This window comes from Vulpes vulpes, chromosome 7 (assembly GCF_048418805.1).
Source record: "Vulpes vulpes isolate BD-2025 chromosome 7, VulVul3, whole genome shotgun sequence".
NCBI classification, from domain to species: domain Eukaryota; kingdom Metazoa; phylum Chordata; class Mammalia; order Carnivora; family Canidae; genus Vulpes; species Vulpes vulpes.
This window is the reverse complement of record NC_132786.1, coordinates 36169858-36184963: the sequence shown is the minus strand read 5'-3', so window position 1 is coordinate 36184963 and position 15106 is coordinate 36169858. Positions and strand designations below refer to the sequence as shown.

Sequence of the window (15106 nt, the reverse complement as noted above, 5' to 3'; positions counted from 1 at the left end):
AGCCATGAAAAAAAATCTTCAAAAATTTTTTCCAGCATTTTATTACAGAATTTTCAAAACTGCAGAAAAGTTGAGTGCATTGTAAAAGTCTTATGCCCATTGTCTAGATTTTACAAGTAATATTTGCTTTATCAGATGCTCATTTTACTCTTATTTTAGATGCCCTTTCAAGTAAATTGCATACATGAGTGCATTTTACTCCCACCTATCCCACTATGCCTGATAAATGTGTTTTATTACAATCTTTAAAAGAATATTCAAGTGGCAGATTATGCCAACAAACAGAATATAGGTTTCTTTGGCATGAGTCATCATATTTGGACCTGGGATTTTCTAGGCATCAGATTTCAGAATTTAACTCCATTAGCAATAGCCTTCTTTCTTCTGTTCCAGATAATCACTCCTTCCCTGTGCCACTCTTCTGACTCTCCAAATTAAAAGAGGCCATAACCTTGCCTCACCAGTTCTCAGAAATTGGCCATCTTGGTATTACATGTTTTTGAGCCATTGCAATAATATTAATTAGGCTGATCCCTATTTTGACATGGGAGTCTTCTTTCCTCCCTTAATATAAGCTCCCTTCCGTCCACTAGAGTCTCTATTCTGTACCTTCTTTCTAAAGCATAAAGCTCATTATCATGTTTCCATTGTTAAACTAATTTCTTATCTCAGACCTATCCTCAGTGAAAGCAGTTGGGCTCCACAGCATAGTTCTGTGTGTCCCCTTTGTGCAATTCAATGAGGTTTAATAAATGCGTCCAAAAATGAATATTGGTCTCTAACTTCCAGGAAGAGGAACTAAATAATCAGGAGAGTTGTGACCAAAAGTGGTCATAGGAGTATTAAACAGAGTTAACTTTCAAGAAGAAGCAGTCACAGTGAAAAGCTGAAAGTGAGATATTTCTGTAGGGATAATCCATGGCAGTAGTGAGAGAACATCCTAAACCATCCATTCTACTGTTCCTTTGTATTTACATTGGCAGTACGTAGAAATGAGTTGAAAGGAGAAGAGCATTAAACCTGAATTGTAGTCTTGACACTGAAATTAATTAATTTTAGTGTGACTCCAGGAAGATTATTTTTACCTCCTGGGACCTTTGGTCTTCTTGTATAAAATAAAATTCGTGGGCAAGTCCTACCTCAGCTCCAACATTCAGTGAAAATGAAAATTTTAGATCTAATTATTCTTGAGATAACAGTTTATCTTTGCATGAAGCCTAAATACTTACTCACCATATAATTTCTGAAATAGAAAAGAAACAAGCATTCTTAAACAAATCTGAGCCTAGCAACGCATTGTGTGATTTATGATAGAAGATTTTGAATTGGAGAGGAAATGACAAGATACTCTTATCTTATGACTGTTAAATTCGTATTTTTAGGTAATAAAAATTGTAACAATGCAGAAAAAGTGTCCACCTCTTGGACTGAGAAGCAGCAGAAAAATATGAGGCTGGCATTTGATTTTAAATAAGATACTTCTGCTTCTATGAGCATTATAAGGCTTATGACTTTACAACAGTATTGCCAGTTAGGTGGCTCACTGGGAATGCCAAATCAGTTCTGGAAACTGCATATATTCCTCCCTTTTTTCCTTTTGATGCAACTTTGTATTTTCATTTTGATCAGTAACAAGGAGAGAGAATTATGTAGACTCTAAGGAAAATGTATACTGTGTGATATTTCCTCTGGATGAACTCTTCTCAAAATTACAAACTTGGGCTGTATTTAAAAGTAGGACCCTTCAGATAATTCCCTTCCCCAAACTTCCTTGATTATAGGTAAGTTGTGAAGGTTTATTTTATATAAGGCTTTATATGATGTTTCAGAGTCTCTTGAGTACATGGTACTCTCTTATAAGTAATTCATAACTGCCTTCATATGTGGACCATCTCATGTTCAACAAGTTCTGTCTGAAGCAGAAGATTGAAAAAATCAAAGTAACAAATTCCAGAGCATTTGTAAAGTGATGTTTTGTGCAATACACTGCATTTCTGGATTGATTTGGGGATTAGTTAATAGAGTCAGCTGACAAGAAACTGAAATAGCTTGTGCCTAAGTATAAATCAAGTTTAATTACTTCCATATTTGAAACTTTACTGACTTTGTATTAAACGGGCATTGATTATCAGAGATATTTCTTCCTAATGTTTAATTTCTCTTGCTGCAACCAAGTATATAGTCTTTATTTTTTTAATAACATAATATATGTACATGCGTTTAAAAGTACAGATTATCCCTTACATTTTTGTTACATTTGCCATAAGACCTGAGGATAAAATAAACAAAAATTCTCTTAGCCATTGTCTCTGTGATGTGATCTTACCTTAAAGCAGTGAATATTAATGAAACAAGCAAAGATATCAAGATAACTAATCCAACATATATTACTCTAGTAAACATTATAATTGGCTACCCATATATATAACATCAGAGTAGTCACTGTAAGGATAATTTTCTTTCTCTTTCACATATACACACACAGTAATTTAACATTATTTGCTTTTATTGACACAAATACAACTCTTACAATCTGGAGTACCCATGCCTTTAAGATGTTTTCCCACAGTTAATTCATCTCTCTTTACTAGAGTTTCCATATCGATGCATTTATTCAACAACGCTAAATGCGTTCTGTGTGCCAGGCATGTTCTAGGCAGAAGGGATATAGTGATGAAAACAGACACAAGTGCTTGCCCTTATGGAATTTACATTCAGGTAGTGAGTTTATCACACATCTCATAACAAAGCACACTGCGTAGAAAATACAGATAATTTAGACTCACTGCCACTTTCTCCCCGATCCTTTGCTCATATTTCTAGTATATTCTAAATAGGGGAATGGGATGGAGTTGAACAATGAGAAATAATATTTGAAATATATAAAATGAGATAGAGTTATAAGCCTTTGCTCATTTTCTCATAAAATGTCTTTTGAATTGAAACGCTCAATGACACATCAATTTATTATATCTTTATTTGTGCTTCTGAGTTCCTTTGGATTCAGTGTTGCATCATCAACATTAATTCAGAGTTCGTAGTTAATTAATAACTGTCAGAGATTTAATACCATGTGACCTACTGAGATTTTATAGAAGAAAGGGCAGCCTAAACATACACCAAAGGCTCATTATTTTAGTGCAGTCCACTAGTAAAACTGGTCAGGTAGGACATATTTGCCTTTTAAAATTGAATGTTGGAGAAGCTGAAACCATGATGAGTGTCCAAGAGTCATTTTATATGTTACTGAGTTAGAATTCACATAACCTAAAATCAAACAGTTTAATGTAAGCAGGTCACTGGTATTTATCACAATATTGTGCAACCATCTCCAGCTACTTCCAGAACACGTCCAGTGTAATTTTAGAAGAAAAGTGACCTATAAAATCTAAAATAAAATAAACTATGTTTGCATTTAACTAATAATTTTACCTACAGGGAGTGAGAAATTAATAGGCTCTCTCAAAGTAAAGAAAACTTACTGTAATTATCCCATTTACTAAAGATATCTTTCTATATAAAATTCTCACATCCTCATCTTTCAGGTCATATACTGTACTTTGAGTAACAGAGGATCTAAATTCATAAAGAACAAAATGTCCTGGAGTGAATTGATCATCTTGTTATAAAATGAGAACACAGGCCCACAGTCAATACCAAATGTTTGGTATAAGCATTTCACAAAATAATTCTTAAAATTAAGTCAGACTGTCTTCTCTGAGAACATTTTCACTGGTTAAGGATAAAGTATAATCAGAATCTTTACTCGCCTTCAAAGTGGGGGGAAGATACCTTCCCAGTAAGGTAAAATGAGTTTCATATCACCCATTTAGCCTTATGAATAATGTAGAAGAGCATCAGATAGTACATGGATTTGGTTTGCCCTCAGAGAACTTTTTCTGTTTAGTTGAAGAGAGAAGAATTACAGGAACAACAGGTAAATTTTGGTTTATTCCCAACTTTCCATCCACTGAAAGGATCTTTGGTGGTGAAAAGTGAAGCATAGGTGTGCTAACAGAGCTTCACTAGCATAAGATAAGTTCACAAAAGGCATATATAGGAACAATCAGAAAAGTTTGATAAGGATGTGTCTGAACTGAACACTAAAAGATTTGAAAAAATGAACAAGAATATAAGGGTATTTTGAATAATTAGATGGATATGAAAAAGGTTTGCCCATTTATCAGAAATACCATAATCTGTATAATTCAATTTCAATGAAAAATAAAACCAAACTAGGGCACCCGGGTGGCTCAGTGGTTGAGCATCTACCTTTGGCTCAGGTAATGATCCTGGGGTTTGGGGATCGAGTCCTGCATCAGGCTCTACAAAGGGAGCCTGCTTCTCCTTCTGCCTATGTCTCTGCCTCTCTCTCTCTCTCTGTGTCTCTCATGAGTAAATAATATAAAATCTGTTTTTGTTTTTGTTTTTTTTTTAAAGAATAAAACCAAACAAAATGTATGTACTGGATGGATAACACAGCTCTAGGCTTGGGACAGCCAGATAGTGATAGACCTGGCCTTCAAAGAAATTGTGTTCTTCAGTCCTATATACATGGCATAATTAAATAATAGCACAAACTGTGAAGATGTGCCCCAGTAATGGTACAGTTAAGAAAATGCTGGGTCACGCCTTGGAAATATGGAAGGGCTCCATGGAAGTGTTGCGGCCACCTACAGAATGACTTTCAAATGAGTGGCAAGAGGCTACTGTTCATTTGAGTACTTGTCGTCTCCATAGGAAGCAGAAAGTTTTTAAGGTTACATTTAGAACGTGAATCTTTCTTAAGAAAACTGTGATTTTATAATTCATTGGCAAATACATAAATCATTACTTTTTATCCATAGTCATCTCCAATGACTATAATTTAGAAATGAAATTATCCCAGGGGCTCCTGGTGGCTCAGTCCATTGGGCATCTGTTTGATTTGGTTCAGATCATGATCTCCTGGGTCACAAGATGGAGCCCACATCCAGGCTCCGTGCTCTGCAGAGTCTGGTGGGATTCTCTCCCCCATCCCCTCTCCCAGCTTGTGCTCTCTCACACATGTACACACATACTCTCTGTCTCTAATAAATAAATACATCTTAAAAAAAAAAAAGTTATCCTGATCATCGTGGTACTAGACACCACAAAGTAAATTCTGTGTTTTTAGCCATAAAATTTAGGAGCAAGGGTAAGCTTTTTCAGAGATAAACATTTATGGAGCAAAAGAGCCAAAATTCAGGGGAAGAAAATATAAAAAAAAAGAAGTTCAGGTAATATGGTTAAAAGCAAACTGGCATTTACTATCCTCTTTAATCTGCCAGAGCTGTGCTTAATAGTTCTGATAATAAAATTTAAAAAAATAAAATAAAATAAATATTGAACCCAATAGCTGGGCTTGAATTGAAGTAGCAGAGGAATTTGAGTATATTTGATGATATGATAGGATTTTTTTTTCTTCATTGAAGCTGGCTTAGAAGGCAGCTGGAATATTTTGAAAGTGGATCAGAAATACAGGTATATTTTGATTTTTTTAGAATCTGCCAAATCCCATTCTACATTACCTTGTCTCCTCTTGTCCCAGGTCGACTTATTAATAACATTTACTTCCTTACCTTGTGTGATGGATTAATTATAGCTGCAAATTCTTTGTCACTATCCTTTCAAGACTTACTTCCCCACCCCCACCCCATCCTGCTTCCCCAGTAGGAGGCAATGGAAATAACCCATGAAGCCTCTAGATTCAGTCTACAGGAGCACTGGCAGCTTGTGCTTCCTCCTCCTTGAGAGGCTTCTTCTCAGACTGCAGCTACATGCTGTGAGAAGCCCAAGCCACAGGGAGAGGCCATACTCTCTGACAGTCCCTGCTGAGCTCCCAGCTGGCATCAGCTGCTGGTCACATGAGTGCCATCTTCAGTTTCCAGCCTACTTATACCCCAGATGATTGCAGACCCAGCTGCCATCAAGTGGAGCAGAAGAACCACTCTGCTGAGCCCAGTCAGCCCACAGACTCATGAGACAGAATACAACGGTTGTTGTTTTAAGCTATTTCGGGGCAATTTGTTTCACAAATGTACACAACTGAAAGAGCTTTCCAGAGAAGATGCTGGAACTGAAACTGGAAGAGCTCATTTAGTTTCTATTATAAATAGGTAACATGTAAATAGCGTATGCTTAATCCTTATAACTTGGATGTCACTAGGCAAAATTTTAGAAAACTCTTATTTTGGAAACGAGGCACCTTTAAGTTTGTTTGCAAACTATATTAAGGTACTAAGCCTTTTTTCATTGCTACACTTTCTGGTTCACTTTTTCTCCATTGAAGTGATAGGTAAGCAATAAATGATCAGATGCATTATTGTGATTAAAAATAAAAGCAGTCTTTTTCAGCAGAAACAGCATGAGTCAGACTTTTGTTCAAATCTTGGCCCTATCACTTAATAGCTTTGTGTCCATGGCTAAGTTACCTAAGCTGCTTGAGTCTGTTTCTTTATCTTGAAGATAATATGTACTGTACAGGATTGGCGAAGATAAGAAATAATATATTAACAACCTAGCGGAGCACCTGGCACAAAGGTGGAGCTCCATAATATAGCTTCGATGAACGAGGTGGCAGTGTGGTTTTAGAAAGATAGGAAAAACATGTCTCGTGTTTATTTTTTAAGGGGACATAGAAATATGGGTGTTCTTGGGCTTTACCGGGATGGAACCTGAAGGGTTAAAGTGGTATATCTTTGCAGTTCTTCCTCCAAATAGGCGCGTTTCATCCAAAGGAAATTCTGATCCTTCACCAATTCACACCACCCTTCCTCACTTCTGTATTGCTATAGGGGATTTGATTAAGGGATGAAGGCAACCTTCTGCTCCTCATCTCAAGTCTCAATGAAGAATTCTTTTTGGTTTTTTTCCTCCTTTATCTTCTGTACTCCCTTTCCTCAATTACATTCACCTTCTGATGAATGGTGGGAAGTGACTTTACAGGATGCTGGCTTTCTGCAAGCTGATCTTAGCTTCAAGGTGCCATGGGGCTCTTGGAATACCTCTCCAGAAGGACACATACACATCCCATTGTCCCATGTGTGTAGCCCAGGGGAAAGAGCTGCTGTGGCAGTCTGCAAGATTTTTTTCTGCTGTTTTGTCCTAGCCTTTGTAGGGTATGTTGTTTTCCTTTCTAAGTGCTGGGTGTCTTTAGGATGACAACTAGAGCAGAGCCCAATAATTTGTAGACTCTGTTTGCTCTCAGTGATTAAGGTGAGGTGAGCAGTTGTTGGTACAAGCTGAAGACCACTTTTCTTAACTGTGAGTTACTGTTTTTGGTAACTTCTCTTACCTGCCTGACTTGGTCTGCCTGAACCCCATTTTGATTTTTGAAACTTAAATGATTGGCTGCGCATGAAATGCCAATTTATTGAGTGTAATGTTGGTTTGGGACAGAAGTTAGGAGTTAGGTACCATGTATTTAAACTGGGTGATCTGTTAAAAGGGATTATAAAGTACTCTAATTTAGCATACACATTGACTTTGTCTATATTGATTTGAATATTTTTTAAGATGTTAATACCTCTCAGTCTGATTACTATAAATGCTTCTCTGATACGAAATTTCGTGTCCATTGTTAGAATCTTTAAGAAAACTCATTACTTTAAAAGCAGTTAGCTAGTGGGGCTCTTGGGTGGCTCAGTCAGTTGAGGGTTTGACTCTTGGTTTCCACTCAGGTCATGATCTCAGGGTCATGAGATCCAGCCCCACATCTGACTCCCTGCTGAGTGCAGAGCCTACTTGTGAGTCTCTCTCTCTTCCCTTTGCTCTCCCCCACCACAAAATAAATAAATAAATTAATTAATTAATTAATTAAGAAAAATAAAATAGTTAAAGCTAGAAAGTGGACACAGGATCTTATTTTAAAAGATAACCAATAACCAATTGGTTATTGTTATATAAGTGCAGGTTATGGAGAGGATAAGTCATTTTGCCCATAAGCTTGTCACAGTCATAACTACAATTAGGCACATTGGTTCTGGCTTTTGTAGCTGTTGTTACTGCAAACACATTTTGAGATTTAATGTCCTTTAAGTCATTTATAATTATGGACCAATTTCATTTTGAAAGAAATTATAATATTCTTATTGCAAGCTGATTCTTATTGGAGCCCATTTAAAGTTAAAAAGTATTGCAGAGCAGTGGAGATTGTGCTATACAAAATATAATGTGCTTAAAGCAGAATTTCTCAGGACTTGAGCTCTAAATTTATTGCTTTTGGGACTCATGATGGTTGTGTAGTATAGGTTTAGAGAGAGTTTTTAAGACTCCTATTGACATGGGTGAGCAAAATGGTTCCTCGGAAACCATTTGGGTGTGCAGTCACAGTAAAGCATGGATTAAAGGTTCAGATGCATATAATATGCGCTGACGTGCAAGAATGGGGGGGGGGGCGGTTCAGGGAATCTTGTGCTCCCTATTAAAGACCACATTTCTTCCAGTCTTTTAATGGCTGCTGTTTTAAAAGGAGGGAAAAATCTGCATTGAAACTGTAAGGTAAAGCTACTGAAACCTAACCCAAAAAGCATACTCTTATGGAAAACTCTTCTTAATACTTGCAGTGTGGTTCTAGCTGAGGACATGTGGTATATATTACAGTGCCCAGGGAATTCAAACCTCTGCAGTGTGGAGTCACAATGAAGGCAAATTTCAAAATGAAGCGGTAGCCTTTTGCTCCCTTCATAGCGCTGTTTACCAGTGTTTCTTATTAGCTTGGCATTAGTCTAGGACTGCTGTGGGTGAGAAGAGGAAATGGAAATTTAAATGGTACCAGAGTGGGGATACATGAACACCTCTCCCCTCCCAAAATGCCCCTTCTCTGTCAGAGGCTCCGCACTCCACCCTGGGTATTGCAAAGTCTTGCACAATCATCTTGAACAGGGCTGAAGGCAGAGCTGTCCATGGTTCGAAAAAAATGTCCTAACTGTTGGTTGAAAATCAGGTAATAACAGTCCTCTTGGTGAACAAAACTTATTAGAGGGCAGGGGAAGGAATGCTATCTCTCAGCGGCAGGCTAGAAGAAATTGCTGTTGAAAAGCTTACCTCTCTAGGGAGGAATCAGATATCAGACTTTGCCAAGCCTCAGGTCCAACCCAGAAGGTCCCACCTACATCCCCCGCCCCATCCCAGCTTTGTTAGATTGCTAGCATCGATCGCTGGCTTTTTCTGACCCAACAGTGGGTGAAGTAAAGAGAGCCGGCAGGACTGGAAGCGAGCGAGGTGGGGGTGGAATACTGGGGCCGCTTTTGTAGGAGAAAAAGAGAAAAGGAAGAAAAGGGGTGGGGGCCATGGGGACTGAGCTTAACTGGTGCCTGCCTGCTTCTCTTTGATTCGATGGCCTTTATTCCTTCTAATTGGATAAAATAGGAAGTCACTGGCAGTCCTGCGTTGCTGGGTATACTGATTTTACTCAGACCAGCCAGCAGCCCTGGAGTGCGGACAGAGGGAGGAGGGTGGAAAGAGAGAGAGGGAGAGAGAGAGAGAAAGAGAGAGAGAGAGAGCACGTCTTTGGATGAGGAGGGGAAAGGAGGAGAAAGAGACTATGAAGCAGGGCAGAGCCGCAGAGGAAGAAAGTGAATGAGCGCTCAAGAAGGACAAAGAGGAGTGGTTGGGGGGTGGGGGTGGAGGCAGGGCGGGGAGGGGAGTCACCGCCCCTCCGGGGCCGCACTCTTCCCTTCGGATCCCTCTGTGATGATCCTGTTTGCAGTGATGCTCCGAGGGCAGGCACCTGCTGCTCTGTAATGATTCAGCCTCTTTCAGCCGTCGCGTTAACACAACAGGATGCTGTTGCTACTGTCACTGCTGCCTCTCCTGCCGCCGCCGCTGCTGCCGCCTCCGCCGCCGCCGCTGGTCCTGCTTTTGCTTTTACTTCTCCTGCATGACAGTTGTTTTCTCCACCTAAGCAGACACCAGCTTCAGATGCTCGAGGTGAGAAACATGCCTTTCAGTTTGGGCTATTGGTTTACTTAATTGACCAACAACCAGCTCGGTTTCTGTTTGGGCCCTCGGTCCTCTTGAGCAGCCGGGATGCTTTGGGGAAGCCTCTGAAAGAACTGCAAAAGTGGCCCAGAAACAGCAGTCACGAATTACAATATACTTTTATTCCGTAGTTGCTAGAGGCTTTTTCTCCTCCCTTCCTCCTGAACTCCTCTTGCTTTTGATAATGGCCTTGGACTTGGAAGACTTATCGATTTCCCCCTGTAAGATGCTGTATCATTTGGTTGGGGGGGGCTCTGCATGGTAATGGACCGTGAGAGAGGCCGGGCCTTCTGGAGGTGAGCCGATGGAGATTTATTCCCCAGACATGTCCGAGGGAGCTGCTGAGAGGTCCTCCAGCCCCTCCACTCAGCTGAGTGCAGACCCATCTCTTGACGGGCTTCCGGCAGCAGAAGACATGCCAGAGACCCAGACTGAAGATGGGAGAAGCCCCGGCCTCGTGGGCCTGGCGGTTCCCTGCTGCGTCTGCCTGGAAGCCGAGCGCCTGAGAGGTTGCCTCAACTCCGAGAAAATCTGCATTGTCCCCATCCTGGCTTGTCTAGTCAGCCTCTGCCTCTGCATTGCCGGCCTCAAGTGGGTATTCGTGGACAAGATATTTGAGTATGACTCTCCCACTCACCTTGACCCTGGGGGGTTAGGCCAGGACCCGATTATTTCTCTGGATCCAACCGCCGCCTCAGCTGTGTGGGTCGCGTCTGAGGCGTACACTCCACCTGTCTCTAGGGCTCAATCTGAAACTGAGGTTCAAGTTACATTGCAAGTTGACAATGCTGTCGTGTCCTCTGAACCCTCCGTGGGACCAACCCCGAAGAATCGTATTTTTGCTTTTTCTTTCCTGCCATCCACTGCGCCATCCTTCCCCTTCCCCACACGGAACCCCGAGGTGAGAACACCCAAGTCAGCAACTCAGCCACAAACAACAGAAACTAATCTCCAAACTGCTCCTAAACTTTGTAAGTAGAGAGAGAGAGAGAGGTGCTGAATCCTGGAAGGGGGTGGGCTCGAGGCGCTAAGCGGTTCTCCAGCGCCTGGAGCCGGTTCGGCCTCGTCTTCTAGCTCCCCCTGCACGGTTCTGTTTCTGCACATCGTGGGGCTGGAGCGCTCGGGGTGGCCTGGAAGCCCTGGGGGAAATGATCTTGCAAAGTGCGGGGAGGAGGTGGTGTTCCCCACAACCCCCGCCAGATCGTCCATCACAGGCTGGGGAGAGGGGTACCCACAAGTTCAGCGTCTGCGAGTCATGCTCCAATGTAACTGCCGTTCCATTTCTTTCTAGCCCTTTTAGAAATGAAAGCATCAGAGCATCCTTTATTTTCGTACATCAACGTGACTCCCGTGCAACAGCGAGGGTGCTTTGGCGTCTCTCTCCCGGGCAGTGTAGACGTCGTCACCCGTCCTCACCTTTCCGTTACCCTCTGCCTCCCAGCTGTCCCGCTCCACCTGTTCTGTCTCCATCCGTCCCTTCTCCCTGTTCCCTGCGCTGCCCTCTGCTCTCGCTGCGGTTCTGCTTTAATTGGTTCTTCCTGATAGCGCGTTGCATTTACGGGGCTCACCCCTCGGCAGCGGCAGGCTGTTCGCTGTCCTGCCCAGACTGTAGTTTCGGCTACTGAGCATCCATCTATTAAGGAGCCTCTTTATTTTCCTCCAGACGCAGTACAGTTCTGCATGAAAGGATCTCCCCCAAATTAGTTTTGTCTTCTGTAATCAAATGTTTAAATAGCTTCCTTGGCAGGCATTAAAAAGTACAAGACCCATTAGTAAGGTGCATTGTGTTTTGTTTTGTTTTGTTTTGTTTTGTTTTTTTCCCCCAGACGTGTCATTTTTGCCCGGCGGACCGCAGCCGCGCAGCTTAATAACCTGGGAGTGAGGCGAGCCCACGCTCTTAAAACAATACAGAACAATATGCTGCCGATCCGACTGGGTCGCTGCAGCGCTTGTACAATGGAAAGTTGACGGGGATGAAACCATGACTAGTCAGATTGCTCCAAACGTCAGGAGAGAGGGAGGAGTTCCCTCTAGCTTCTCTTTTCTAAATGTTTCTGATTTATTTTCGCTTCTCTGTCTTCTACTCTTTCCCATTGCTGAGTATGTCCTTAGTAGAAAAAAAGCAAAAGATGAAAGGATTCGGTTCTTAATAACGTGTGTAAAATCTCTTAGAGTTGAGGCTCAGGGTTCTGTGATGAAATACTCACCCCTTCTGTTTCCCTCTGGATGGCGAGGAAGAATAAAGAATATCTTTTCCAGACATTATGTTCCGAACGAAGTAGAGCCGGGTGGTAAAGCAGCACACAAAACTTGATTTGTGCTTGTGGTTCACGATCATTTCATACACAGCAGTTTTCAGCGGCAGAGATTTAAGAGAGGGAGAGAGAGAGAGGCTTGTTTTTCAGGTGTAATTAGTAAAGAACCTCCTTTCTGCAGACACTGCTTTGTATCTTTATCAAATCCCTGAAGCATCATTAAAGGTCTGACAGACATCACTGCATTCACCGCCTCTTCCCACCTGGCAAAGTGACCGGGAAATAATACCCAGATGAAATGACAGGCTATAAAAAGCAAGTACAGATCCTGCAAAGAGAAGCAAAATTCACCGTGGAGACAAGGTTACTTCTTTGGCTTTATTGTTTGAAACTTGTCTTTAATTACATTGTGCCTGAATAAGTTCAGTTGCCCAGAAAAAGAAAGAGAACACTGAAAAAAAACTTGTCAAGTCTATAATTTTGTCATCTTGGGGCTTGGTGCGGGGGCGGGGGGGGGGGTGCGGGGAAGTAAAGAACTGTCCAGTACCTTTTCCTGATCTAGGACCAGGTCAAATAGTAAGTTGTAACTTTTTGAGAAGACATTTTTTTTTTTTAAGGTAAAGTCTTCTATTAAGTGTTTTAATAGGGTATGCATTCCTTATAGTTTCTCTTGTTCTCTGTATTTTCGAGCCTGGGCATTGATTTTCTGGCATTTGCATTGAGTGGAAAAGATTTACTGCCGCCTAAAAGCATCATGGTGTGGCCAGTTCTGGCCAAAGACACAGCTGCAGCATTTTGAAGCGCATTGGAGATAAGCCTTAAGCAGTATGGGAAGTACTTTTCTCCCTTAAGTTAAGGGTAGACAGTGCTTAACACTTTACAGCCTATGGGTTTTCTTTGTGGGGAAACCCTGTGTTAATTTTCTGGCCTCAGAAAACAACAAAAACACTAATATCCTAAAAATTATGAGTCTAATTTTTGGGGGGAGAGGGAGATTAGTTCAGGGAGCTTTTTTTCTAGATATTTATGTTAAGTGGTCACTTTGTTGTTTAAAAAGCTCATGACCATCAACTAAAGCAAAAAAAAAAAAACCAAAAAACTTGGACTCAGACTGTCATTCTGTAACCTTGTTCACTTTTTTTCCCTTCAACTAAGAAAGTACTGCTTAGTGACAGGAAGAACCAGAGCTTTCCTTTCATCATGCGTGTTTTTGACATGAACTAAGCAGGCTGTGATGGTATACATCTTAAAACGACATGATCGTATTTGAACCATGCTCTTCAGTGGTTTCAGGACATTATTCTCCATTTCCTATCTGTCTGAGCATATTCAGCATTTTATTCACAGAGCTGTAGCCTTCAAGGTCATAGTCTGTGGAGGGCTAATTGATTCTTCTTTATCCTGGAGCCTGAGAGAGTGGAAGAGAGACAATCTTAGTAATTGTGTCTGCTCTGTTATTCCCCAACCAATCTACCTTCTAGTATTTGCCTTTTATTCTATAAACACTAGAATTACTCCCCTTCCCACCGACTCTTTTAAAATTAAAACATTCTCTGTCTTTGTTGTAATAAAAGGCAATATATAACATTTTAAATTGTCTATAGGAATAGTGGTTATGTCAGGTTTTTTAAAATGGGCATTTTTTTAATAAGGTAATATAATTTCATGTTTTCACCAGATTAATCTATGGATAAATCTAGATCTCAAGAAATCTAATGCAGAATTAGAGACTATATATACTTTTCTTTTTTTTAATGTGAAGCTTTTCTGTGTATGGTTAGTGGTTTCCCACTACCACATCTTTATTTGCCATGGTAATAGTTAAGTTTTTATGGGCAATTATACTTGAACCATTAATTTGTTTTCTTTGCCTGGGTTTTGAAATTTTTCTTAACCTCTGTTTATCTGGAGAGGACAGACTTCGAGACATTGCAAACCTAGATTATTAAAAAAAGAGCTGATTAATTAAATTGTAGCAGGGAACCATAGTGCCATCTTGGAAGACAACGTATTTCTGGATGGGAGAGCCTGTTTGACAACCGACTCTGTAGTATAAGAATGTATTAGTATTTTCATCTTAGGCCAAATTTGTTTTTGCTTTGTCTTAAAATCTCTTTGTATTGGGTTGCATGGCAAACCATTGTTACCACAGTGACATATGAATCACTGCCATTTGCAAAAGCTCAACGTGATTAATTGAATAGACCAAAGGATTTCTTCCTTTCACTTTAAAAGTGGCATTTATCTTAAGCCCAAGAGATTCTTCGAGTTCCTTGCAACTGTTCTTGTAGGTATTTCAGAATAGTGGTTTCAAATAACTTTTCTCCACTTTAACTGAACTTGCTTAAAGCTCAAGATCTTAAAAACTGGGAGAAAGTGAAAGATCCTCAACTGAAACCAAATAATTTTCTAAATTGACAGGTGAGGAAGAAATCCAGGCTCTGAAAGATGAAAGAGAAAGTGACATTCTCTTATTAAAACCCACAAAATTCTGAAAGGTGTAGTGAAATCCAAAAAATAGTAGAGAAGAGAAGAGTGTCCTGTCCCCCAGAATTTAAGCAAACAACACATGGCTCTTTTCTCTTGTCATCTTTTCCCTGGTCCAGAGCATAGAGCTGGAGAGTGGCATCCACCTGACAGGGATAGATGTCACGTGGTACACTGACCAAACATGTATAGTATACTATTAAAATTCCATTTCCTTCCCGCCTTATGTGAAATTTTGCTTATATGAAATTTTCAGTAGGGGTAGTCTTTTCGTCTTTTTATTTGATCCTCCATAGAGTGTTGAGCTTGCTGTCAAAAAGAGCTTGGGTTTTCCAGGGTGGGCTCTTTCCTGACATATAGCA

The 15106-nt window shown here is 40.6% G+C and overlaps 2 protein-coding genes across 17 annotated transcripts in view; both read left to right on the top strand.

The window, feature by feature from the left end:
• Positions 1–15106, top strand: part of NRG1 (neuregulin 1) — a 1080326-nt gene that overhangs the window by 949512 nt on the left and 115708 nt on the right. For 4 of the 16 annotated variants that reach the window (XM_025993570.2, XM_025993571.2, XM_025993566.2 and 1 more), the window contains exon 1: positions 10307–10973. The exons of 10 other annotated variants lie outside the window; for them this stretch is intronic. In XM_025993570.2, the coding sequence (XP_025849355.1) occupies positions 10307–10973 (667 nt within the window). Of the gene's footprint in view, positions 1–9431; positions 10974–12486; positions 12621–15106 lie in introns of those variants that run through there. 2 more of the 16 variants (XM_025993564.2, XM_072763565.1) reach the window with 2 other exon arrangements.
• LOC140599663 (uncharacterized) lies at positions 9805–9993 on the top strand. The gene has a single exon (XM_072763566.1). The coding sequence runs from the start codon at positions 9805–9807 to the stop codon at positions 9991–9993; it is 189 nt and encodes a 62-aa protein (XP_072619667.1).